A 25,132-nucleotide genomic window follows, 5' to 3' on the forward strand; every position below is an offset into this window, starting at 1 on the left:
AATGTATTTTGGCACAGGATAAAGTGATCCTATTTTGCAGGCTGTTGGTAGGTTGTAAGTTGCTCCCTCCAATTACCGGGAGGAATTATAAAATCATACAAAACAGAGAGAGTATCAGCCCCAACTAATATTACCAAACACACCAAAAAACGGTGTCAACTAACAAAGGTGAAGACAAAAAGGTATTTGAGATAAAAAAAACAAAGAACTTCCTCCAGGAATTTGAATTTTGTGTTGAAAACTTCTGTGCGGTTGTTTATGGCTCACTGAAATTCTGTGGCCCTCCCATGCTTTGCATGCTTTGCTTTAAGTCTACTGCTTGTACACTGACAAGTCCACAAATGAAGTTATATCCAGATATGTTGGATGTGTCCCGATGTGTCCCGATATGTCCTATCTATCACATTTCCTGCAATCTTGTTTAGAGTAGAACCACTTGTCAGTCCAAAACAGGGTCATCTGTGCCAAAGGAAGTTTAAGTCAGGATAATTTCTCCTGGCTGTGATTTTCCTTGACCGTGCACTAATAGAATGACTGTGGCTACTATTACGTGTTAAAGGCTATTGCAGGGGTTTAGCAACACTTGGATTCTTTCACAGTTCATTTTGTAAAAGGGTCAATGGGGAATGATATTCAACATTTTATTGCCGATGCATCTGGAAATAACTAATCTTTAAGTTTCTTTTAAACAAAAGTGAGAGTGAACATCTAACTTGCAGATAGAACAGGAGCTGTGTACTCAATCCAATTTGGACTGAATGGTTTGTGAAATGCGGCATGCCTTTGAGAATCTGGGTGGCCATTTGATCTAATATGACCATAAGACCTGGGACAGAAATTAGGCTATTCAGCCCATCAAGTCTGCTCTGCCATTCAATCATGGCTGATAAGTTTCTCAACCACATTCTCCTGCTTTCTCCCCATAACCCTTGATTCCCCTTGACAGTAAATAACCTATCTATCTCCATCTTAAATATACTCCATGACCTGGCATCCACTGCTTTCTGTGGCAGTGAATTCCATTGATTCACTGCTCTCTGGTTGAAGAAGATTATCCTTTTCTCTGTTCTAAAAGTTCTTCCTTTTACACTAAGGCTGCACCTTCAGGTCCTACTCTCTCCTACCAATGGAAACATCTTCCCAACATCCACTCTGTCCAGACACTCAGTATTCCATAAGTTTCAATTAGAACCCCCCTCATCCTTCTAAACTCCAAGTATAGACCCAGAGTCCTGAAACATTCTTCATATGTTAAGTTTTTCTTTCCTGGGACCATTCTTGTGAACCTCCTGTGAACCTGCTCCAGGGCCAGTGCATCTTTCCTGAGATATGGGGCCCAAAACTGCACACAATTTTGGAATAGTCCCATTCATTTTGAAACAGCAGTTCCCAGGAAGCTCCATGCCTAGTAGCCAGGTCTATTGGCCAATACATGGCAAAAAGCAGGCCAAAAATCAAATGTCAAGCTTCCTGTGCTTCTATGGTACAAAGGACTGCAGGAACACGTGTTTGTTGTCAATTGATAAGGCCTGCTAATGAAGAGCCAATCTGCTTTCAGCTAATATGTGTAACCCTAATGAAGAAAATCACAGCCAGGAGAAATTATCCTGACTTAAACTTCCTTTGAACAGGTGACCCTGTTTTGGTCTGACAAGTAGTTCTACTCTAAACAAGACTGCATGAAATGTGATAGATAGGACTTATGGGACACATCCAACATATCAGATATAACTTCATTTGTGGACTTGTCAGTACACAAGCAGTAGACTTAACAGTTGCAAATTATGGGAGGGCCACAGAATTTCAGTGAGCCATGTGAGAGTCTAAGCTGGTCTACCTTATAACAGAGTCGGAAGTGGTCTGTATAAGAAATAGTTTATCAAAATAAAATGCCACCATGCCCACTAACATGGGCAGTGTGAGACTTTTAATTTTACTTCCTAATAAAAATAAATAATGATGAGATTTACTGTAAATGTTAACTTTAGATGTAATATTTTATTTTACACATATTGGCTGAAAGCAGATTGGCTTCAAATTTGTAACTGACTGTGTTATACACAATGTTTAATGAACAGACCCCTCATAAAATTAGAGGAGTGCATGTGAGGGTATCTACAAGGATCATGATATCCAGTTCATATAACAACGGGCATCATTGTTCCAACATTTGCTATTCTATCGGTAAATTTAGAGCAGTATGGTAAAGTGTGAATCATGAGCAAGACAGGGCCTACCAACGATGGTGAAAGTTGGCATCGAACCTTAGGAGAATATCCAGAATAGATCCAAAATTACAGGCCATTTTGTAGAATGTTTTTGAAGCACTTAGGTCCTGAGCAGTTTAGATCAGCTTTTGCAAGAATGTTGCTTTTGCATATTTTCTGAGTCAAGGTCGCTAAACATTGTGAAGTCATTTTAAACATGAGAACATAGAACATAGAACAGTAAAGCATAGTACAAGTCCTTCAGCCCATGATGTACCGACCTATTATCCTACTCTAAGATCAAACTTCCCTGCATACCCTACATTTTGCTATTATCCATGTGCTTATCCAAGAGTTGCTTAAATGTCCCGAATGTATCTGACTCCTCCAGCACCGCCAACAGCCATGCTGTGCACCCACCGTCTCTGTGTAAAAAAAAACTACCTCTGACATCTCCGCTATACCTTCCGCCAATCAATTAACTAATTCAAAGGTAAGTAATTGTTACAAGTTTGGCCGAGTTCAAGTGCCTTCTCGGGTTAGGTAACACTGTAGACAATGCAGATGATAGCATAAAATCAAAAGGTGTGAGGTTCTCCATTTTGGACCAAAAAAGGATGGATCAGGGTACTTTCCAAATAGTATGATGTTAAATACAGTGGATGTTCAAAGAGACTTGGGCGTTCAGGGGCATAACCCTTTAAAATGTGACAAACAGGTGCAGAAAATAATCAAGAAAGTTCATGGAATGCTGGTTCTTGTACCTAGAGGACTGAAGTATAAAGATGTAGAATTTTTCTGTAGTTATACAAAACCCTGATTAGACCCCACTTGGAGCACTGAGAGCAGATCTGGGCACTACACCTTAGGATGGATATATTGACCTTGGAGGGAGTACAACATAGGTTTACAAGGATGCTACCTGGACTTGTGGGATTAAGTTATCAGGAGAGATTATACAAATTAGAGATAGCGAGAACGGCAGAAGCTAGAGTCAGGGATAACCCTGTGTGGAGCTGGAAGAACACAGCAGGCCAGGCAGCATCAGAGGAGCAGGAAATTTGATGTTTGTGGTCAGGACCCTCCTTCAGAATTTCGTACAAAAGCTTGTTGATGTTTGAAATGACTTCCACAAATGGCAGTGGATGCTGGATCAGTTGTTAATGTTAAATCTGAGAGAGTTTTTCTTTTAAGTAAAGGTATTAAGGGCCTTAACCAAAACAAAGTTGCTGGAAAAGCTCAGCGGGTCTGTAAAGGAATAAACCAAGTTAATGTTTCAGGTCCGGTGACCCTTCCTCAGAACTTCCACCGCAAAGGCCTCAGCTTTACTCCACTGTGTCCCCACCTTAACAAATTACGGGCACGAAATGATGCCAAACTCCTCTTCCGCTGTCTTAGTCTCTGCGCTCATTTCTTTGGACAAGAGTCCTCTCCTCATCCCGTAGACTCTTTTGCCCAGTTCCAACACTCTCCATTCACCTGGATCACCTCCCTCTGGCCTTTTACCTGCCCTTGATCTGCTCATTGAGAACTGTTGATTGATGTTAGTTCCCTCAATTTCTCTGCCCCCTCACCCAATCCAACCTTTCTCCTTTCAAACTGACTGCACTCCATGCAAGATAAAAAGTTCTGAGGAAGGGTCACTGGACCTGAAACAATAACTCTGTTTTTTCCTTCACAGTTGCTGCCAAACCTGCTGAGCTTTTCCAGCAACTTTGTTTTTGTTCCTGACTTACAGCACCTGCAGCTCTTTTGGTTTTTATTTAGTTTTAAGGACCTTTAAGGCGGGTATATGGAGTTAGGCTAGAAAACAACCATGATCTCATTGAATGGTGGAACAGGGTTGAGGGGCTGAATGGCATACTCCTGGCCTTATGTTCCTATGTTAAGTGGCATAAGTTATCCAGCATCCAGTTCAATGATCTTAATGTTACACATGTCTAAAACAAATTGTATAAAACTATATCCCCATATGACTTTAAACAAATATTAATTTTTTTGCACACACTCTAAGGTCTCCAACTAGAAAGAGCATTGATTGATGAAATGAGACGAGAAATAAATCAGTAAGTTGCTTTGTAGCATAATACGGTACACACAATAGCAGGTATGATTGGACCCATTTTGTTCAATCTCCCCAATTTATATTTTGGCATCAACACAATACACTAAACTCCACTGTATCAATAAATCATAAATCTCAAAAAGGCCATCAGCTTATCACACCTTTGCCAGCTGTTTGATTCAAGTATCTAATAAGACTCACTCCCTTGCTCTTCCCCTATCCATTTTGAAAATTTTCTTTTTGCTTTCAACTTTCTTTTTGATCTTCCTTTGAACATTACTATTGAGTCTGCTTCCACTACTCTTTCATGTAATGCATTCCAGATCATATCAACTTATGCTTAAAAATATTCACGTAATCTCCCACGTGGTTCTATGTATCAGCACCACTTCTTGTAAACAGCTCCCAAAATCTCTATGATCTGCCATCTCTCGCCTCTTGGTCATTCCTGACTTTAGTCACTGCAACATTGGCAGCTGTGCTTTCAGTAACCAAGAACTTATAAACTCTGGAATTCCCTTCCTAAATCTTTCTGCCTCTCTAACTCTCCTTGCTCCTTTAAGATGTCCTTTAAAACTTAATATTTTCTACTGCGGACCAGTACTCAGTTATTTCTGATGGCACTTGTAAAATACACTGGTGCACTTTTTTAATCTAAAAGTTGTTATATAACTGCAAGTTGTTTTTTTTTGAGAATTACTTACAACCTCTGTCCTCTGGTTACTGACCCATCTGTCAACGGAAACAATTTTCTTATTTGAATAAAACACTTCAAAACTTTGAAGCAGTATAATCCCAGGTTACCTCATCTCTCTACATATCTGTATTACGTCATCCTGTAACATTTTTGTAAACCTCCTTGGCAACTTCTCTTTATTTAAAGAAAATGGCTATGTACTATTTGGTAACAATTCCACTCTCTTTACCCGATAGGAAGCTTTATATCTACCTCTTCAACAAACTTGATTTTCTGTGCAATATTCTCTTTCAAAATTTCACAGCTGGCCTGTTTCTAAATTTTTGAATCTAAACTATGCAGCAGCAAATTGATGGAATTGTGTTGACAAACCCCAAACCAGACCCACATTAACTTCCCTTTGAGGTCCTGGATGAAATATTATTTACTCTAGTGCAAGGTTAAATAAGCTTAATAACAAAACCAGAAAGTGTTGGAGAGACACAGCAGGTTTAGCAGCATCTGTAGAGAGAAAAACATTAATCAAATTAATAAAGTTAATACTGAATACACTTTTCAGAGTGACTCTAAATTGTGCAAACTTCACAATTAGGTGGCGCAAGGAGCACAATGTGGAAAGGTCATTCATAAGCGACAGAGGTATTTACAAATGATAGAATTGTGCCTTACTCGAACAACAATATTTGACGGTACTTCCCACAGTTTCTCCAGACTCTGACCTGCTCTTGTAGCTAAGCTATTTTTATGATTGATCCAGTTCAGTTTCTGGTCATTGGGAATTCCCAGGATATTGACAGTGGAATAATCTGCGATTGCACTGCCAACAAGTATCAAGGGGTGATGGTTGGATTCTGGTTTGATGGAGATGGAGATGATACTTGCCTAGCTCTTGCTGTGAATATTAGTTTGTTACCCACTTATCAATTTAAATTTGAATGTTGTCCAATACTTACCGCACATGCAAACCGAGTATCTGAGGATTTGCAACGGTTCTGAACATTGACATCATCAGCGAACATTCCCATTTCTGACCCATTGGTACAGGGGAGGTCAGTGATGAAGCAACTGAAATTTGTTGGGCCTAGTATACTACCTTGGGGAATTCCCGCGGAGATGTCCTCTGTCTGAGATGACTAATTTGAGGATGGGAAGTCTTTGCAACTCTCTTCCTCAAAAGGCGTTGGAGGTGAATTCTTTGAATGTTTTAAATCTGAAGTTTGACATATTCTTAGTAGGCAAAGTGGTGAAATGTAGCCAGGGGTAGGGGGGAATGTGAAGTTGAGGTTACAATAAAATCAGCCATGGTTTTAATAAATGACAGAACAGGCTTTAGGGGTTAATTGACCCAGTCTACCTTCTAATTCATATGTTTGTATGACCATCAACAACTACGACCACATTTTTTGGTCCTGTTTATGACTCCAACCATTGGAAGGCATTCACCAATTCCCATTGACTCCAGTTTGCTTGAGCTTCTTGACACAGCAACTATAACAAAACTGCAACTTCTTGACACATGCCGCCTTGATGTCAAGGGGAGTCACCTTCACTTCAGATTTTTTTTTCACATTTGAACCAATGTTCTAATGTGGTCAGAAGATGAGTGGGCCTGACCGATCCCAAAAGTGAACATGAATAAGCAGATTACCATTGATGCTAGGCATCATTTTCCTGATGATAGATCAATGGGGCAGCAACTGACCAAATTGGATTTATCCTACTTTTTTGTGGACAGGACATCCCTAGGAAATTTTCCACATTGCTGGGTAGATGCTTGTGTTGTATACATATTGGCAGTCTGGAGTGCCAAATGATTGCTGGAATAATGCCATTGGTCACAATATTTGCAGAATCGAGTAACCCTAACCATTTCTTGCTACCACCTGGAATAATTTGAATTGACTCAATGCTGGAATATAGAGAGCACTACAATTACAGGGACAGAAATAGATCATTTAGCCCATTCAGCTGTAGTACGGCATGATGAGATCTTTGCTTATCCGTGACATAACTCCATTGAGCCGCTGTTGTTCTTGCACCTTATTCCTGATTTTAAAATTACTGTCGATCTGGAAGTTGGTATTTCTGTAAGAATTCTAAAGCTCTTTCCCCCTTTCTGTGTAGATGCTGGGGCATTCAGGTGGAGGCCGAGATGGATCATCCACTTGGGACCTCTGACTGAAGATTGTTTCAAATGCGTCAGCGTTGTCATTTGCACTGACATGCTGGATTCTTCCATCATTGACACTGGGCTATTTATATACTCCAGAGAGTCAATTAATTGTCCACCAATATTCATGACTGAATGTGGTAAGACTGCAGGACTTAGATCTCTGAGCAGGTACAGGACATCCTGAACCAGGAGGAAAAACAAACAGAAGTCATTGTTCACATTGGCACAAATAGCATATGTAGGAGGATGGAAGAGATGCTGCAAGGACAATTCAGGGAGTTAGGTAGGGAGCTAAAAATCAGGATCACCAAGTATACTAATCTCGGGTTAACACGGTGAACATGTGGCTACAGAGCTGGTGTAGGAGGGAGGGGTTTAGACATATGGAATCTTAGATATCTTCTGGTGAGGGTGGGACCTGTACAGGAAGGATGGGTTACACCTGAACTGGAGGGGCACCAGTATCCTGAATGGGAGGTTTGCTAATGCTCTTCGGGAGGGTTTAAACTGTGTGGCAGGGGAATGGGAACCGGAACAACAGGCCAGTAAGTGCCGGGACTCGGGACAAAAGACAGACTGAGATACAAAACTGGCTTGGTCATCGAAGAAAGAGGGGAGTTATGGAAGGGTGTTTTTGAGAATGGAGTCCGGTAACTAGTTGTGTTCCACAGAGATCAGTCTTACGTCCTCTGTTGTTTATAGTAGATATGAATGATGTGGAGGAAAATGCGGGTGGTCTGATTAGCAAGTTAGCAGAGGACATGAAAATTGTTGGAGTCGCTGATTGTGCCAATGATTGTGCAAAAATACAACAGGATATAGATAGATGACTTGGACACAGAAGTGGCAGATGGAGGTAATGCGGACAAATATGAGGTGATGCAGTTTGAAGGATCAAATTTAGATGTGAATTATATTGTAAATGGCACAACCCTTAAAAATATTAACATACAGATCTGGACACACAGGTCCACAGTTCCCTAAAAGTGGCAACATAGGTAGCCAAGGTGACTAAGAAGGCATATGGCATGCTTGCCTTCATCTGGAGCATGGCGTACACAAGTTGGCAAAATATGTTGCAGCTATATAAAACCCTTGTTCAGGTGCATCTGGAGTATTGTATGCAGTTTTGGTCGCCACCTTACCAGGGGATGCCAAAGCTTTGAAGAGAGTGCAGAGAAGGTTCACCAGGATGTTCCCAGTCTTGAAGGCATTGGCTGTGAGGAAAGGTTAAAAAGACTAGGATTGTTTTCACTGGAAAGACAGTGGCTGAGAGGAAGCCTGGTAGAGTCTACAAAATTATGAGAGGCATGGATAGTCTGGAAATTCAGAGGGTTTCGACCAGGGTGGAAGTTTCAATTACAAGGGGGCACAGGTTCACGGTGGAGGGGGAAAGTTAAAGGGAGATGCGTGGGGAATGTTTTTGCATACGGAAAATGATAGGAGTCTGGAACACACTGCCAGAAGGGGTGGTGGAATCAGGCATGTCGGCCACATTTAAGAGGCATCTGGATGGTTACATGAATAGGGAGGGAATAGAGGGATAAAGACTGAATAAGGGCAGAGGTTTGTTTTTTAGTTTAGTTGGAACATGATGATTGGCCCAAGCTTGGAGGCCATAGGGCCTATTCCTGTGCTTTACTTCTCCTTTATTCTAAGGACACCACAGTTGCTTGGCTTTTCCAGTGGGCAGCCAGTTTCATAGCTCTGACCTAAAGGTGAGGCCAATGCAGGGGTAGAAAATTTCCTTGCAGCATGGAATGCTGCCCTCTCTGGTCTTCTGTCAAGAAGCCACCTTTGTATCTCAGCAGGAAGGCCTGCATACTAAATGCAAATTACAATTATAGGGCAGCCTTAGTTGCCATATTGTTGGTCTGTTTGGTTATCTACCATTTGCAGTCGGTGACATCATCGTCTTTCTGGCCACAGATGGGACCAAGTGGGGAAAGCTTTCCTGGGGTATATACCCTCTGGTCCTATGCTCACAGCTAAATAAAAACTGTTGTTTGAATGAACAATTGAGATAGACTGAATATCACATACTTGGGTTTGACCAGTGTTGAAAACACTCCAATGTACATAACTGTCATCAGAAGTGCACTAATGGACTTCATATGATGATTGGTTGGTGTGATTATACTTTTGGCTGGACAAATGAACTACTGGAGCATTTGGAAAAAATCTTCATACCCTACTGCGCTTTCAAAATAAATCATGTGGATAACGCTTACAATTGAACTGATAATCTCCTTTTTAGCTGTTCTAACATTTGCTGGATGTCATTTAACTATGAGCAAATTTTGTATGTAAAGCCTTTCCATGGAAACCAGAAGTTAAAAGCCTTTGTATTAATTCCTTTGAAAAAGGCATTCTGTAGCTATAGTGATGTAACATTTCTGTCAAAGACACAGTTTTGGCATTCTCAACACTTTCAGTCCTTAGCATTCATTTGACCTTGGTTTTCTTCAAGTAGCTTGAAAGGAAAAATCCGAAGCGGTGTTATGCTATTCCTTTTAAAAAAATGCAGCAAGTGAATAACCATAAGCCATATCAGCTCTGAGGAAGGGTCACCGGACCTGAAACGTTAACACTGTTTTCTCCTTCACGGTTGCCGTCAGACCTGCTGAGCTTTTCCAGCAACTTTGTTTTCATAACCATATGCCACCTGGAAAATTCCAGAGAACAATGATCTTTTACTCAAGAACAGCTCCTAGATACGCCACACTAACATTTATGGGACTTAATGTGCTTTTCTGATGTCAGTTTCCATTTGCATCACTAGAGGAATGGAGCTTGTACCTGACTTTGATACCAACTAAAATCTCTATCAAGCAAGTCAAATAAACATTTTTTTCATTTCATCTTTCTTTTCGAGTTGTAGACCATCAATCATATTATGTAAAACAATCTACTAATGCTAGAAGCATCATTTAAAGTAAAATATAATGCAGTCCTAAATCTGCAGTATGCATGTAAGCTACCGGGTGCATCTTAATGCATATCTATTGTGTTTAGTGAGGCTTCTTTCCACAAGTAACGAATGCTATGTAAATGTAAGTTATGTTACAAAGTATAAATGGACTACTATTGTTCTCAATATTCTGTTATTCTTTAAGGTTTTAAGGCATCGTGGCAGTATGTCTTTTTAACACTTTTTAAGTAGTATTTACAAGGCATACAGAAGTGGAAAATAGTGAAGAGGGAAGGAGGGGTTAAGAGATTAAAAATGAATGGAGGAGAATGGGGACCGGTGAAAGAACACTGACCCTATGGTGAGTGAGAGGAGGAAGGTAATGAAGGAAAAAAGAAAGTGAAGTTGGAGAAGGGGCCTGGAGGGAAACAGATCGTGAATTTGAATTTTCCTAATCCTAAATCTGACTTTCCAGAATTGAAGTAGAGTCTATTGAAGTTTAATTTTATTTTGCATTCACAGGATGAGGGTGTTTTAAAGCTGCTGCTGAGAAATTGATAAAAAGCTCTTTTTTTCTGAACTGCTGCAGTCCATGTGGTAAAGGAAAACCCACAGTGTATTAGACCATAAGACTACAAGACATAGGAGCAGAAATTAGGCCATTCGGTCTAACATTTGCTGGATGTCATTTAACTATGAGCAAATTTTGTATGTAAAGCCTTTCCATGGAAACCAGAAGTTAAAAGCCTTTATTTAGCCTGCTCCGCCATTCAATCATGGCTGATAAGTCCCTCAACCTCATTCTTCTGCTTTCTCCCTGTAACCCTTGATAATCAAGAACCTATCTATCTCAATCTTAAATGTATTCAATAACCTGGCCTCCACAGCCTTCGATGGCAGTGAATTCCATAGATTCACCGCTCTCTGGCTGAAGAAGTTTCTCCTTATCTCTGTTCTGAAAGGTCTTCCCTTTACGCTAAGGCTATGCCTTCGGGTCCTAGACTCTCCTACCAATGGAATCATCTTCCCAACATCCACTTTGTCCAGGCCATTTGGTATTCTATAAGTTTTAATTAGATCCCACCGCCTCCCCCCACCACCCCAACTCCCATCATTCTAAACTCCAATGAGCAGAGTCCCAGAGTCCTCAAATGTTCCTCATATATTAAAACTTTTCATTCCTGCGACCATTCTTGTGAACCTCCTCTGAACCTGCTCCAGGGCCAGTACATCCTCCCTGAAATATGGGGCCCAAAACTGCACACAATACTCCAAATGTGGCCTGACCAGAGCCTTATAAAACCTCAGTAGTACATCCCTGCTTTTATATTCAAGTCCTCTCAAAATACATGCCAACATTGCATTTGCCTTCCAGACTACTGACTCAACCTTCAAGTTTACCTTGAGAAAATCCTGTGCTAGAACTCCCAAGTCTCTTTGTACTTCAGACTTCTGAATTTTCTCCTCACTTAGAAGATAGTCCATGCTTTTATTCATCTTACCAAAGTGCATGTCTTTACACTTTCCCACATTGTACTCCATCTCCCGCTTCTTTGCCCACCCTCCTAACCTGTCCAAGTCCTTCTGCAGCCTCTCCACCTCCTCAATACTACTTGTCCCTCCACCTATCTTTGTATCTGTGATCCTAGCCAGAATGTCCACAGTTCTTTCATTTAGATCATTAACGTATAATGTGAAAAGTTGTGGTACCAACAATTGACCCTTGTTGAACACCACTTGTCACCGCTGCCATCCTAGGAAAGACCCTTTTATCGCCACCCTCTGCTTTCTGCCAGACAGCCAGTCTACTATCCATGCTAGCTCCTTGCCTCTAACATCATGGGCCCTTATCTTACTCAGTAGCCTCCTGTGCAGCACCTTATCAAAGCCTTCTTGAAGTCCAAGTAGATAACATCTATTGGCTCTCCTTGGTCTGCCCTGCTTGTTACTTCCTCAAAGAAATCCAGCAGATTTGGCAGACATGACCTCCCCTTGATGAAATATTCAGAAAGCTCATCCTTCACAATGGAGGAATTGCCAGGATTTTCACATGGCAGCTGTGATTGAACTGTTAATGGTGGTGCTTCCTTGAACTTCTTGTCCTTGTCCTTCTAGTTGGCAGAGGCTTGGAAGGTCTGTTGAAGGAGCCTTCTTGGCAATTTGCTGCAGTAGATCTTTATTCCTAATCAATGATGGGCAGTGGACACTGTGAGCTTGGCCAAATAAAGAAACTGATGGTACACTGCCCTCTTGAACCATTGTGGTCCTTGGGTTGTAGGGACACATATGGAGCTGTTAGGTAGGGAGTTCCAGACTTTAGGCCCAATGACAGTGAAGGATTAGTGACTAAGTTTCAAGTCAAGATGGTGTGACCCTTGGAGGGATATTTACAGCTGAATGGTGTTCTCATGCATTAGCTGTCCTTTCTGTTCTAGCTTGTAGAAGTTGTGGGTTTGGAAGATGCTGCCACAGAACCCTGAGCTGTTTCTGTGCATCTTGCAGATGGGACTCTGCTCTCACTGTGCATGGTGGTGGAGAGAGTGAACTTTCAATGTGTTAGATGGATTGTCAGTCAAGTTGGCTGATTTTTGCTTGATAGTGTCAAGCTTCTTGAGTGTTATTGAAGGTGCACCTATCCAGGCAGGTGGAGATTATTCCATATCTCTCTTGATTTGTGTCTTTTGAATAGTGGAGAGATTGTTTGGAGTCAGATGGCAAGTCACTCACTGCAGAATTCACACCCTTTGACCTGTTCTTGTGGCCACAAAAGTTATATGGCTGATTCAATTCACATTCTGGTCAGTAGTAACCCCCAGGATGTTGATGGAAGTGGATCCAATGATGGTAATTACATTATGTACCAAATCGCCATGTTTGGACATTCTTTTGCCATTTGTGTGGCACATATTTTACTTGTTGCTTCCTGTAGGTAGGCACACACTTCTTCAATATCTGGGCAATCATGAACGGTTCTGAACATTGTGTAAACATCAGCGAACTTCTGACCTTATGTTGGAAGGAAGATTACTGATGGAGTAACTGAAGATGATTGAGCTCATGACCCCAAGAAACCCTTGCAGAGATGTCCTGGGGCTGATATGTGTGACATCCAATAACCACAAATACCTGGTATGAATCCAACCAGCGGAGAGTTTTCTGCCTGATTTTCATTGACTTCAGTTTTGTTGTGACTCATGCTTGGTCAAATGCTGCTTGATGTCAAAGGCAATCACTCACTTGTCACCTCTGGAGTTCAGTTCTTTTGTCCTTGTTTAGATTAAGGCTGTCTTCAGATCAGGAGCTCAGTACCCCAGTGGAACTCAAACTGAGCACCAGTGAGCGGTTTATTTCCTGCAAGACCTGCTTGGTAATACTGCAGATAGCCCGCACCATCACCATGCTGATGATTGAGGTCAATTGGGGTGTTAACTGGCTGGAATTGTCTTGCATCCTATGCAGAAAACTCACCCCAAAACCCCTACCCCCACGCCCAGGCAATTCTTCACACCATCAGGTGGCTATTTGGTACACAATGTAATTACCATCATTGGATCCATTTCCATCAACATCCTGGCGATTATTACTGATCAGAACATGAATTGTAGCTGTACTGGAACACCTTGGCCACTGTCACAGTTAGCTCTGGATCACAAGCGTTCAGTACTGATTGCTGTCAGGGCCTACAGACTTTGCCGTATCCAGTATTGTCAGCAGGTTCTTGATATTCAGAAATTCAGGGAGCTAGGATGGAAGCTGAGAGCTAGGATGAACAGAGTTTTGTCTCTGGTTTGTTGACCGTGCCACGTGCTAGTGAGGCCAGGAATAGGGAGAGAGAGGAGTTGAACACGTGGGTACAGGGATGGTGCAGGAGGGAGGGTTTTGGATTCTTGGATAATTGGGGCTCTTTCTGGGGTAGGTGGGACCTCTACAAGCAAGATGGTCTTCACCTGAACCAGAGGGGTACCGATATCCTGGGGGGGATATTTGCTAAGGCTATTCGGGTGGGTTTAAATTAATTCAGCAGAGGGATGGGAACCAAAATTGTAGTTCGAGTATAGAAAAGGTTGAGAGTAGGGTGGTCCGAAATAAAGTTTCAGGGATGCAAGATGGCACCGGCAAGCAAGAAGTTGGTTTGAAGTGTGCCGACTTCAATGCCAGGAGCGTCCGGAATAAGGTGGGTGAACTTGCAGCATGGGTTAGTACCTGGGACTTCGATGTTGTGGCCATTTCGGAGACATGGATAGAGCAGGGACAGGAATGGTTGTTGCAGGTTCCGGGATTTAGATGTTTCAGTAAGAACAGAGAAGATGGTAAAAGGGGCGGAGGTGTGGCATTGTTGGTCAAGGACAGTATTACAGTTGCAGAAAGGATGTTTGGGGACTCGTCAACTGAGGTAGTATGGGCTGAGGTTAGAAACAGGAAAGGAGAGGTCACCCTGTTGGGAGTTTTCTATAGGCCTCCGAATAGTTCCAGTGATGTAGACGAAAGGATAGCAAAGATGATTCTCGATGGGAGTGAGAGAGACAGGGTAATTGTCATGGGGGACTTCAACTTTCCAAATATTGACTGGGAGCACTATAGTTCGAGTACTATAGATGGGTCAGTTTTTGTCCAGTGTGTGCAGGAGGGCTTCCTGACACAGTATGTAGACAGGCCAACAAGGGGCGAAGCCACATTAGATTTGGTACGGGGTAATGAGCCTGGCCAGGTGTTAGATTTGGAAGTAGGTGAGCACTTTGGTGATAGCGATCACAATTCTGTTATGTTTACTTTAGTGATGGAAAGGATTAGGTGTATACCACTGGGCAAGAGTTATAGCTGGAGGAAATTCAATTATGATGAGATTAGGCAAGATTTAGGGAGCAGCGGATGGGGAAGGAAACTGCAGGGGATGGGCACATTAGAAATGTAGAGCTTATTGAAGGAAAAGCTCCTGTGTGTCCTAGATAAGTACGTACCTGTCAGGCAGGGAGGAAGCTGTAGAGCGCGGGAGCCGTGGTTTATGAAGGAGGTGGAATCTCTGGTCATGAGGAAGAAGAAGGCTTATGTTGGGATGAGATGTGAAGGCTCAGTTAGGGCGCTTGAGGGCTACGAGGTAGCCAGGAAAGACCTAAAGAGAGAGCTCAGAAGAGCCAGGAGGAGACATGAGAAGTTGTTGGCGGATAGGATCCGGGTAAACCCTAAAGCTTTCTATAGGTATTTAAGGAATAAAAGAATGATGAAAGTAAGATTAGGGCCAATCAAGGATAGTAGTGGTAAGTTGTGTGCGGAGTCAGATGAGATAGGGGAAGCACTAAATAAATATTTTTCAACAGTATTCACTCTAGAAAATGACAATGTTGTCGAGGAGAATACTGAGATACAGGCTACTAGACTAGGTGGGATTGAGGTTCACAAGGAAGATGTATTAGAAATCCTACAGAGGGTGAAGATAGATAAGTCCCCTGGGCCAGATGGGATTTATCCTAGGATCCTCTGGGAAGCCAGAGAGGAGATTGCCGAGCCTTTGGCATTGATCTATAACTCGTCATTGTCTACAGGAATAGTGCCAGACGACTGGAGGATAGCAAATGTGGTTCCCCTGTTCAAGAAGGGGAGTAGAGACAACCCTGGTAATTATAGACTAGTGAGCCTTACCTCAGGTGTTGGAAAAGGGTATAAGGGATAGGATTTATAATCATCTCAAAAAGAATAACTTGATTAGGGATAGTCAGCACGGTTTTGTGAAGGGTAGGTCGTGCCTCACAAATCTTATTGAGTTCTTTGAGAAGGTGACCAAACAGGTAGATGAGAGTAAACCGGTTGTTGTGGTGTATATGGATTTCAGCAAGGCGTTCGATAAGGTTCCCCACAGTAGGCTATTGTACAAAATGCAGAGGAATGGAATTGTGGGAGATATAGCAGTTTGGATCAGAAATTGGCTTGCTGAAAGAAGACAGAGGGTGGTAGTTGATGGGAAATGTTCATCCTGGAGACCAGTAACTAGTGGTGTACTGCAAGGGTCGGTGTTGGATCCACTGCTGTTTGTCATTTTTATAAATGACCTGGATGAGGGTGTAGAAGGATGGGGTAGTAAATTTGCAGACGACACTAAGGTCGGTGAGTTGTGGATAGTGACGAAGGATGCTGTAGGTTGCAGAGATACATAGATAAGCTGCAGAGCTGGGCTGAGAGGTGGCAAATAGAGTTTAATGCAGACAAGTGTGAGGTGATGCACTTTGGTAGGACTAACCGGAATGCAAAGTACTGGGCTGATGGTAAGATTCTTAGTAGTGTAGATGAGCAGAGAGATCTCGGTGTCCATGAACACAGATCCTTGAAAGTTGCCACCCAGGTTGACAGGGCTGTTAAGAAGGCATACAGTGTTTTAGAGGGATCGAGTTCCGGAACCAAGAGGTTATGCTGCAGCTGTACAAAACTCTGGTGTGGCCACACTTGGAGTATTGCGTACAGTTCTGGTCACCACATTAAAAGAAGGATGTGGAAGCTTTGGAAAGAGTGCAGAAGAGATTTACTAGGATGTTGCCTGGTATGGAGGGAAGGCTGAGGGACTTGAGACTGTTTTCGTTAGAGAGAAGAAGGTTGAGAGGTGACTTAATTGAGACATATAAGATAATCAGAGGGTTAGATAGGGTGGATGGGGAGAGCCTTTTTCCTAGGATGGTGATGGCGAGCAAGAGGGGGCATAGCTTTAAATTCAGGGGTGAAAGATATAGGACAGATGTCAGAGGTAGTTTCTTTACTCAGAGAGTAGTAAGTTAATGGAACGCTTTGCCTGCAAAGATAGTAGATTTGCGAACTTTAAGTACATTTAAGTCGTCATTGGATAAGCATATGGACGTACATGGAATAGTGTTGGTTAGATGGGCTTGGGATTGGTATGACAGGTCGGCACAACATGGAGTGCCGAAGGGCCTGTACTGTGCTGTAATGTTCTATGTTCTATGTTCTATATCATGAAGAGTGAATCAAGTTGGATCAAGGCTAGACCCTGTGCTGCTTGGGAACTCTGTGGGGGAGGCTGAGATGGATTATCCACTTGATACTTCTGGCTGAAGACAGATCAATGTTTCAGCCTTATCTTTTGCACTGGTGTTCTGAGTTCTCCTATCTTTGAGAATGGGAATATTTGTCAAGCCTTTACTCAGTGTTAGTTGTTTAATTGTCATCCACATGACTGGATGTGATATGATTGCAGAACTTAGATCTATTGGTTGTGAATTAGCTTGCTGTGTCTATTGCTTACACTGTTTGACATACAGTAGCCCTGTGTTTGAGATTTACTAGGTTACCACCTCATTGATCAGTATGCCTGGCACTGCTCCTGGCATATTATCCTTCTTTGATTTTTGGGTCAAGGTTGATTCCTGACTTGGTGGTAGTGGTAGAATAGAAGCTGTACCAGGCCTTGAGACTGTGGTTGAATGCAATTCTGCTGTTCCAAATGTCCCACAGCACCCTCCTAGATTTGAGTTGCTAGACCTGTTTGAAACCTGTCTTATTTAGCATGGTGAAGTGTTACACAGCACATTGAAGGACATCCTCAATATGAAGATGAGACTTCTTCTGCAGAATGGCTGCGTGGTGGCCATTTCTCTAGCTACTGCCATGAACAGACATATCTGTGACAGGTTGGTGAGAATGAAGTCAAGGAGAATTTTTTTTCTCCTGTTGATTCCATCCTCACCTCCAGCAGACCTGGTCCAGCAGCGATGTCCTTCAGTACTCAATTAGCTTAGTCAATAGTAGAGCTGCCAAACCATCTGGGTGATGGACTTTGAAGTCCCTCAGCCAGAGTACACTCTAAGTTGCCACCTTCACCATAATGCAAAGATGAGATTTCAAAGTGATGTGTGAACTCTGACCTGGTATTGGTTGTTGAGAGCTTTCTGGAAATTGGAGTTGTATTGCATCTATGATTGGTAGTGTGCATGTTTTAGTCCAATAAAGTCCATTGTATATTTAAATGCGAATATTTAGCTTTTAAAACAATTTATGATCGCTCTTTAAAAATAAAACCCAGAAATTGCTGGAGAAACTCAGCAGGCCTAGCAGCATCTGTGGAGAAAAAACAGACCTTAACATTTTGAGTCCAGTGATCCTTCCTCTGATGAATAAATGTTGACTCTATTTTCTCTCCTCGTAGATGCTAGCAGACTGCTGAGTTTCTCCAGCCATTTGTAGTTTTGTTTCAGATATCCAACATGTGCAGTTCTTTGTTTTAACAATCTCTCTTTGTGTCTTGTGGCCATGGCTTTTAGCAGAGTTCCTTTTTAACTGATCAGCCAAATATTATCCAGTTCATGGTTTGGCCATCTGGGTAAAAGCTCAGCTTTTTATTATCGCCAATCTGTTCATGCAGCTTACCAGGTTTTACACCTTGTTGGTCAGCGCACATTGTACCTCCAAAAGCTCCTGTCTCAATTTCCACCATATAGAAAAACCAACTTCATTACCTACAGAGATAATGGGGACTGCAGATGCTGGAGATTCCAAGATAATAAAATGTGAGGCTGGCCTGCTGTGTTCATCCAGCCTCACACTTCATTACCTACAGTTCCTTTTCATCCTCTTTCCGTCTCTACCTGCTTTCTCATTGTGTCTACATCTGTTCACTTACCATCTTCAGCCTCCAGCTCCTCTCCTTTATAGCTCCCCTTTATGATAGCAGGCCTCCCTTCGGTCTGCCAGACAAATGGCTTCTGTCTTAACTTCTTTTGTATTGGTATTGTTTCCAGGTCAACAGTCATCATGTCAAAGATCAGAGTGACTTATTATCTAAGAAAATTACAACTGATATCTTTAGAATTTTGGCAACCTTTGAAAATTGTCTACAATACTTTAAAAGCAATGACGAATTCCCTAGACATTTTTAAGAAATTACAAAAATTCCTTGCTGCAATGCTGCTGCATCAAAGGTTGCCACAATGGAAAATTTTATGTAATACCAGCTATTGCTCCTTGATGCAACACACTACTAGTAGTAAGGGTTAGATGGTAGAGGTAATTGATTTGGACTAAGATGGGAGAGACGAGAATAATAAAATAATGAGAATTTAAGAATGGGATTGTTTCATTTTTAAAAATTGGTCTATTCTGTCTCTCTATAGAATGACCATTGCATTCCCCAATGCAAACTGACAGCAGATGGTTTTCTAAGAGCTAATCAATTTTATGATCTGCAAAAAATGCTTAATTATGCAAGTTCACTAGGATGTTGTGCTGATGGTGGAAATATTACGGATGGACCAGCAACTCATTACAGGCACTTGAACTTTGGATTTAAGAGCTTATGTCTGACAAGACTACTTTTAACTTTCATTTGCTTTGTTTGCCGTGCTTGGTGGCCGGACACAATTCTGGGTTAGAATTTTCCAAAAAGTTAGGATTTTCCACCGCTGGAACTAAAATTGGTTCTTGTGGTAGGACCCTGACAAGATTTTACTGATGGCCATTGATTATAGTGTCTGTGAGAGACAACGGCAGTCTTCTTAGTGCCAGTGAAAGAGGTAATTACTGTTGAGACTACAGTGAGAGGCACCATATTGTGACTACATTTTTATTGTACTGTACCTTGCCCAGGAATACCTATCCGTGGATCTTCCATTGAAGAAATTCCTCTGCAGGAATCTGCAGGTGGGCACCATTGTTTACATGACAGTCTCCTCATGGTGGAGGCCCATTCTGATACTTGCAGAATATCAGTGGAGGTGATCATTTCCTTCCATTGGTTTATTACTGTTTTAACTGCCACAGCACCTCTGGTGTTGGTGTGTTTCCCCACCACTGATTTTTTTTCCCACGGTTGTGAACAGCTTATCACAGTGGAAAGTCATTATTTTCCCACACAGTGCTTCCTGCTATCATTTTACAAGGCCTGCCAACTAGTCTCTAAATATAACCAGGCCCGGTGTTTCTATTTGAGTTTCATTATGAAACTTTTCTGTGTATAATTGACTCTTTGTAGTAGCCATTATAGTCTGTTCAACTTCTATCCAGAGATGCATGGAAAATGCTGCCGAAACAGGTGTTCATTTGGCAGTGCAAAGAGCATTAGATTGGATAGAGGTAATGTAGCAGCGGAACAAAAGGATGGAAAGGGGTGTGTGACTCGAATGGGGGGAAAACAGAACAAAAAGATTAGCTGGGGAGAAAGAAGGGAGTGAGGAAAATTTAAAGGAAGGAATAGAAGAGCAGGTGAAGAAAAAGATGGGGAAATCAAAGAAAGAAATGGAATCCAGGAGGCAAGAAGGCTTACTAAGGAGTGAAATGAGAAGAATCTGAGATAAACTTTGCTCTAAGCAGCAAACTGATGCTTGTCATGTTAATGATAATTGTGTAATACTCAATCGTTCATCAGGAGTTGCTTACCTCCCGATGGTAAATTTAGTAATGATATAAAGATGTCAGTGTTGGACTGGGTGGACAAAGTCAAAAGTCGCTATTTGAAATCGCAAACTTTCGGAGGACTGCCCCTTCATCTGGTGAAGTCGCTTCTTCACCTATAACTGGGTGTCAGCTGACTTTTGATTTAATTTAATAGAACAGTAAATTACTGTGCAAGTTATAAGGCAGACATTATAGCAACCCCAGTTGGGTGGCAGGGGTGAACATGTGTCTTAGCTTTCATTAAGAGAAGGATTGAGCTCAAGAGCCATGAGGTTATACTCCAGCTATACAAAAAAGACCTGGTTTGGCCACATCTGGAGCATTGTGTCTAATTCTGGTCGCCTTATTACAGGAAAGATGTGGAAGCATTGGACATGGTGCAGAGGACATTTGCCAGGATGTTGCCTGGAATGGAGAGAAGGTCTTATGAGGAAAGGTGGAGCAAGCTGGAGCTTTTCTCTTTAGAACAATGAAGGATGAGAGGTGACAGAGGTGTACAAAATGATCAGAGGTATAGATAAAGTGAACAGCCAGAGATTTTTCCTAGGGTGGAGGTAGCCATTACGAGGGGGCATAGTTTTAAAGTGATTGGAAGTCGATATAGGGGAGACGTCAGAGGTAGGTTCTTTACTCAGAGAGTGGTTGGGGCGTGGAATGAACTGCTGGAGAGGTTAGTAGAGTTGGCCTCATTAGGGGCATTTAAGCAGCTATTAGATAGGCATATGGATGATGGTATAAGGTAAGAGTGGAGGTTAGGTAGTCCTTCGGTTTAGTGTAAAAGATCGGCACAATGTCGTGGGCCGAAGGGCAGGTACTGTGCTGTGCAGTTCTACGTTCTATGTATGTGTGTTTACAGCTTGTAGATACACAACAGATGACAAGACAGAGTTGTAACATTGCAGAAGCACGGCACGTGATGAATCCTTTTCAAAGCAAGTTACATGTACACCCATGTTTAGTGGGAGAACTGTTCACAAAGGTTGAGTTCTTGTTAAAATGCTACTCAATTAGCGGGAATGGCCAGATTGGCATTACTTCCCGCGTGTAATTTTTTTTAGGGTTACTAAAGGAATTGCTAATCCAAATGCCAATTTGCCAGGTCACACCACTAATCCCATTTTCCACAGCTGGATCAGTTTTAACATGTTAAGTCCTGATTTTGCGCCACGTCAATAAGTGACAGTGAAATTTTGAAAACTGGAAAAATTGTACTCCATATCTCAAAATAATGGTAAATTGAAATGAATTATATAATTTGTTAAAAAATTAGGTCTTTGTTTTAGATCTGGTATATCCAAGTGTTTAGGCAGTCTGAGTTGCAAATAGGTTCCATTCTGGAGTTTGTTTGCAAGACGATTTGTAAGCAAGTCAGAACACTGAAAAGCAGCCATTCATCAGTACAGGAAATATTTGTTTGTTGGGCCTTTAAAATTATACCCCTTTATGAGATCACTTTTGTGAGTTGGTCACTTATAAATTGGACATCCTGTCTATTTTATTTTCCTGGTGTTATGACTATTTCAACATGAATGTTGCTACTTTTCTCTCACTGCACTTTGAGTAGTTTCCTCAGGAGCAGTTTATGCTGCTAGTTTAGGAAGTAGGTAAGTAGGACATGAGACAAAACGACAGAATTTGGATGACTCTCAAAGAGAGAGATTATGCAGATGCTTATTCTTCATCCTTTTCAAGATTAGGATACAGCAGTACAGAAAACAGGATGTGGTAGTCCTGAGCATTTCTTGGTATTGATGATGAAACCAACCAGAAGTATGATTCAACTTAATGAGGTATCCCTGTAGTGTGGTACACTGTTGTAGTAAGATAAAGCCTCAGGTAAGTAAAATCATATGGGTAGAGGCACTGGGTTAGGATATGGCTCTGCCAACACACTCTCCTGTTCCAAAAAGGAGGGTCAACTATGAAATGTCAAATAAAAAGGTACAAAAAAAACAATGACGCCAGGAATAGAACTTCCTTAGTAATTAAACGCCACAGCTAGTGATGGTTTCTTGACTGCCATAGTGCAAAGATGGAGGTGAATGGGGCAGAGAAGCATATATTTGATATTTTAAATGTAGCTGTTGCTTTTCTCCTCCCTATCCTGAGGTGGTTCTCCCTGCTTGCCGAGCCATATGCAAAAGTGGCTATGTTTTGATATTTCTAGTTTTTATGAAATTCTGCTTCCCAGATTCACTATTCAGTATGAAAAGTTCACTGGGCAGAGAAATGTTTGTCAGAGATGGAGGAGGATTAAAGATCTTCGTTTAGAGCAGTCCACGTTGATGAGCATGAAATCTAGGAAAATGTTGAGAATGGTGCTGCTTACTCTCCTCTATATTGTTTAGCACAATAGATGGTTTGCCTTTTCCTGCAGCAGATATCACTCACGGATATGGAAGTTGATTTCCAGTTCATCAGAAACGGATTCCCAGAGAAATGATATTTAAGTTTCAGTGTGTGAGTTAGGCATCACATATGGTAATTGCAGTGTGCTTGGCAGGAATGGGTGACTTTGCACTCATGGTTTTTAATGTTCTTCATCTCTGCAATTTTTCTCACCCCATGTCTGTTTTTTGGAGTAACGAGAGGAATTGCTTGCTCTGATTAGGCAGCAACGCCATTACTTTTGCAATATTTGATGAACTAGATGTTAGGACGTGAAGATGATGGACTTTTATTGATTAACCATGAGTAACCAATAGCTGGAGATGGTCATGTAGTGGTACTATCACTGGAATAGTTACTCAGATGCCCAGCCTTATATTTTGGGAGCACATGCTGAAATCCCTCCCAGGCAGCTAGTGGAATTTAAATTTTGTTAATAAAATCTGAAATACAAAATTAGTCTCATTCATAGGGATCATTACAACAATGATTGGTTGATGTGGCAACACATCAGATTCAGTAATGTCCTGTTGAGGAAGGAGGTCTGCTACTCTTACCTGGTCTGGTCCATATGTGGCTTCAGGCTCACAACATTGAATGAATGACTATAAACTGCCTTCTGAAATGGGATAGCAAACCACTCCATTTCGGAAGCAAAACTGGAATGAGCAAGAAATGTTGGCCTTGCCATTGACACCTCATAATCCATGGAAGAATAAAGAAAAATAGTAAATTCGTGTATTCTTATAGGTGCTATTAGCATGATGTTATCACACAATTACACGCTCTTGAAAAATGACACAATCAGGGAGGAAGTTTATATGGGTTCTGGATATTTTGCCTGCCCCATTTCCAATGTTTACTTTATCGGAGGCAATATAAATGTAATATGAAAGTATCTATGGAGAAAATGAGTCATTAAAGTCCAGCAATTCAATTTGACGTAAGGCATTATATTTCAGTGAATATGTTAAGTGGGAAATTGGTGATAGAAGGGAGTGTCACACAAACATGTTCAACATTCGCCCTCTGTTATGGTCAGCAAGTGATATTGGACTGTTCAAAAGGTGTGAACTACTGGAAGAAGAATGTTATATGATCCAACTTAAATTACCTTTTGGTAATGCAGAAAGGCTAGCCCTTCTGTCTCACATCTTTGGTGTTTTCTTCCCATCAGTGATTTGAACTAAACAGTAGCTTTCTCATGAAATTATTGTATATGCATTTGGACAGATATATTCATATCTATACAGGTTGAATTATAATGGAATTATTTGTATTTAAATGTGAAAAGAATGAGCTACTTAATCGACCCATTAATTTTCAAAATGCCACTCTACAGTATTCCTTAGTTAACACACAGAAAAACTTTTAGACATTCTTGCAGAGTCTTGAACTAATTTCGTTCGCTCATTGTAGTAGTTATATTTATCATGATTTGATGTCAGATTTCACTACCAGTTTTCATTACGAAAGGACTACTAAACCTACAAAAATTTAGTCACAAGATATTAAAACAGACATGAATAAAGTAGTCAGAGATAGTAAGAACTGCAGGTACTGAAGTCAGAGATAACACAGTGCGGAGTTAAAGGAACACAGCAGGCCAGGCAGCATCAGTGGAGCAGGAAAGCTGATGTTTCGGGCTGGGTCTCGATGCTGCCTGGTCTGCTGTGTTCCTCCAGCTCCACACTGTATTATCTATGAATAAAGCAGTGACCAAAATCTATTTCTTAAAAAACAACAACAACAAATAAGATTACATAGCAATTTATTTCATTGCTTTCTGCAAATTCATAAGTGCACGTGCCACAGCCAATGATTCAGTGAAGCAAAATTTGGCACCTTAATGGTATTAAAAGTTATAAAAATGCAAATTAAAGTGTGTTAAATGTATTCAGAATCACTCTTTTGATGATGGATATTTAATCAAAATATCAAGAGTTAAACAGATGTTTATGTGATCAAATGTTTTTTGAATGTTATTTCACCGAAGGCCAGACTTTGCATGAATCTGAGGAAGTTGCCTTCCTATTTGGATGAGAGCGCTGACACTTTCTTTCCACGGTGCTATCTAGTTTCTGAAGTGGAAGAAGAACGTGCTCTCTGCAGTGAGTATGAAATTCCTATCCATTTAGAATAATAAAAGAAAAAACTATCATCAGATGAATTAGAAATGATTGCACATAGAAGTGATAGAAAGAGATATGAAAACATGCCTTGTAGTTAGTTTTTATCTTGCTCCCCTCCACATTTAATGAAATCTGATATGCTAAATTTTATCACTGACATTTTCCTCTTA

At 41.3% G+C, this 25,132-nt stretch overlaps 1 protein-coding gene across 1 annotated transcript in view; it reads left to right on the plus strand.

Annotated features, from left to right (window-relative positions):
• LOC125463311 (protein monoglycylase TTLL8-like) overlaps nucleotides 1–25,132 on the plus strand; it is an 80,820-nt gene that overhangs the window by 26,318 nt on the left and 29,370 nt on the right. Inside the window, exon 5 of the mRNA XM_059654794.1 lies at nucleotides 24,827–24,941. Coding sequence (XP_059510777.1) covers nucleotides 24,827–24,941 — 115 coding nt within the window. The remainder of the gene's footprint in view (nucleotides 1–24,826; nucleotides 24,942–25,132) is intronic.

Source organism: Stegostoma tigrinum, chromosome 25 (genome assembly GCF_030684315.1).
Source record: "Stegostoma tigrinum isolate sSteTig4 chromosome 25, sSteTig4.hap1, whole genome shotgun sequence".
Classification (NCBI taxonomy): domain Eukaryota; kingdom Metazoa; phylum Chordata; class Chondrichthyes; order Orectolobiformes; family Stegostomatidae; genus Stegostoma; species Stegostoma tigrinum.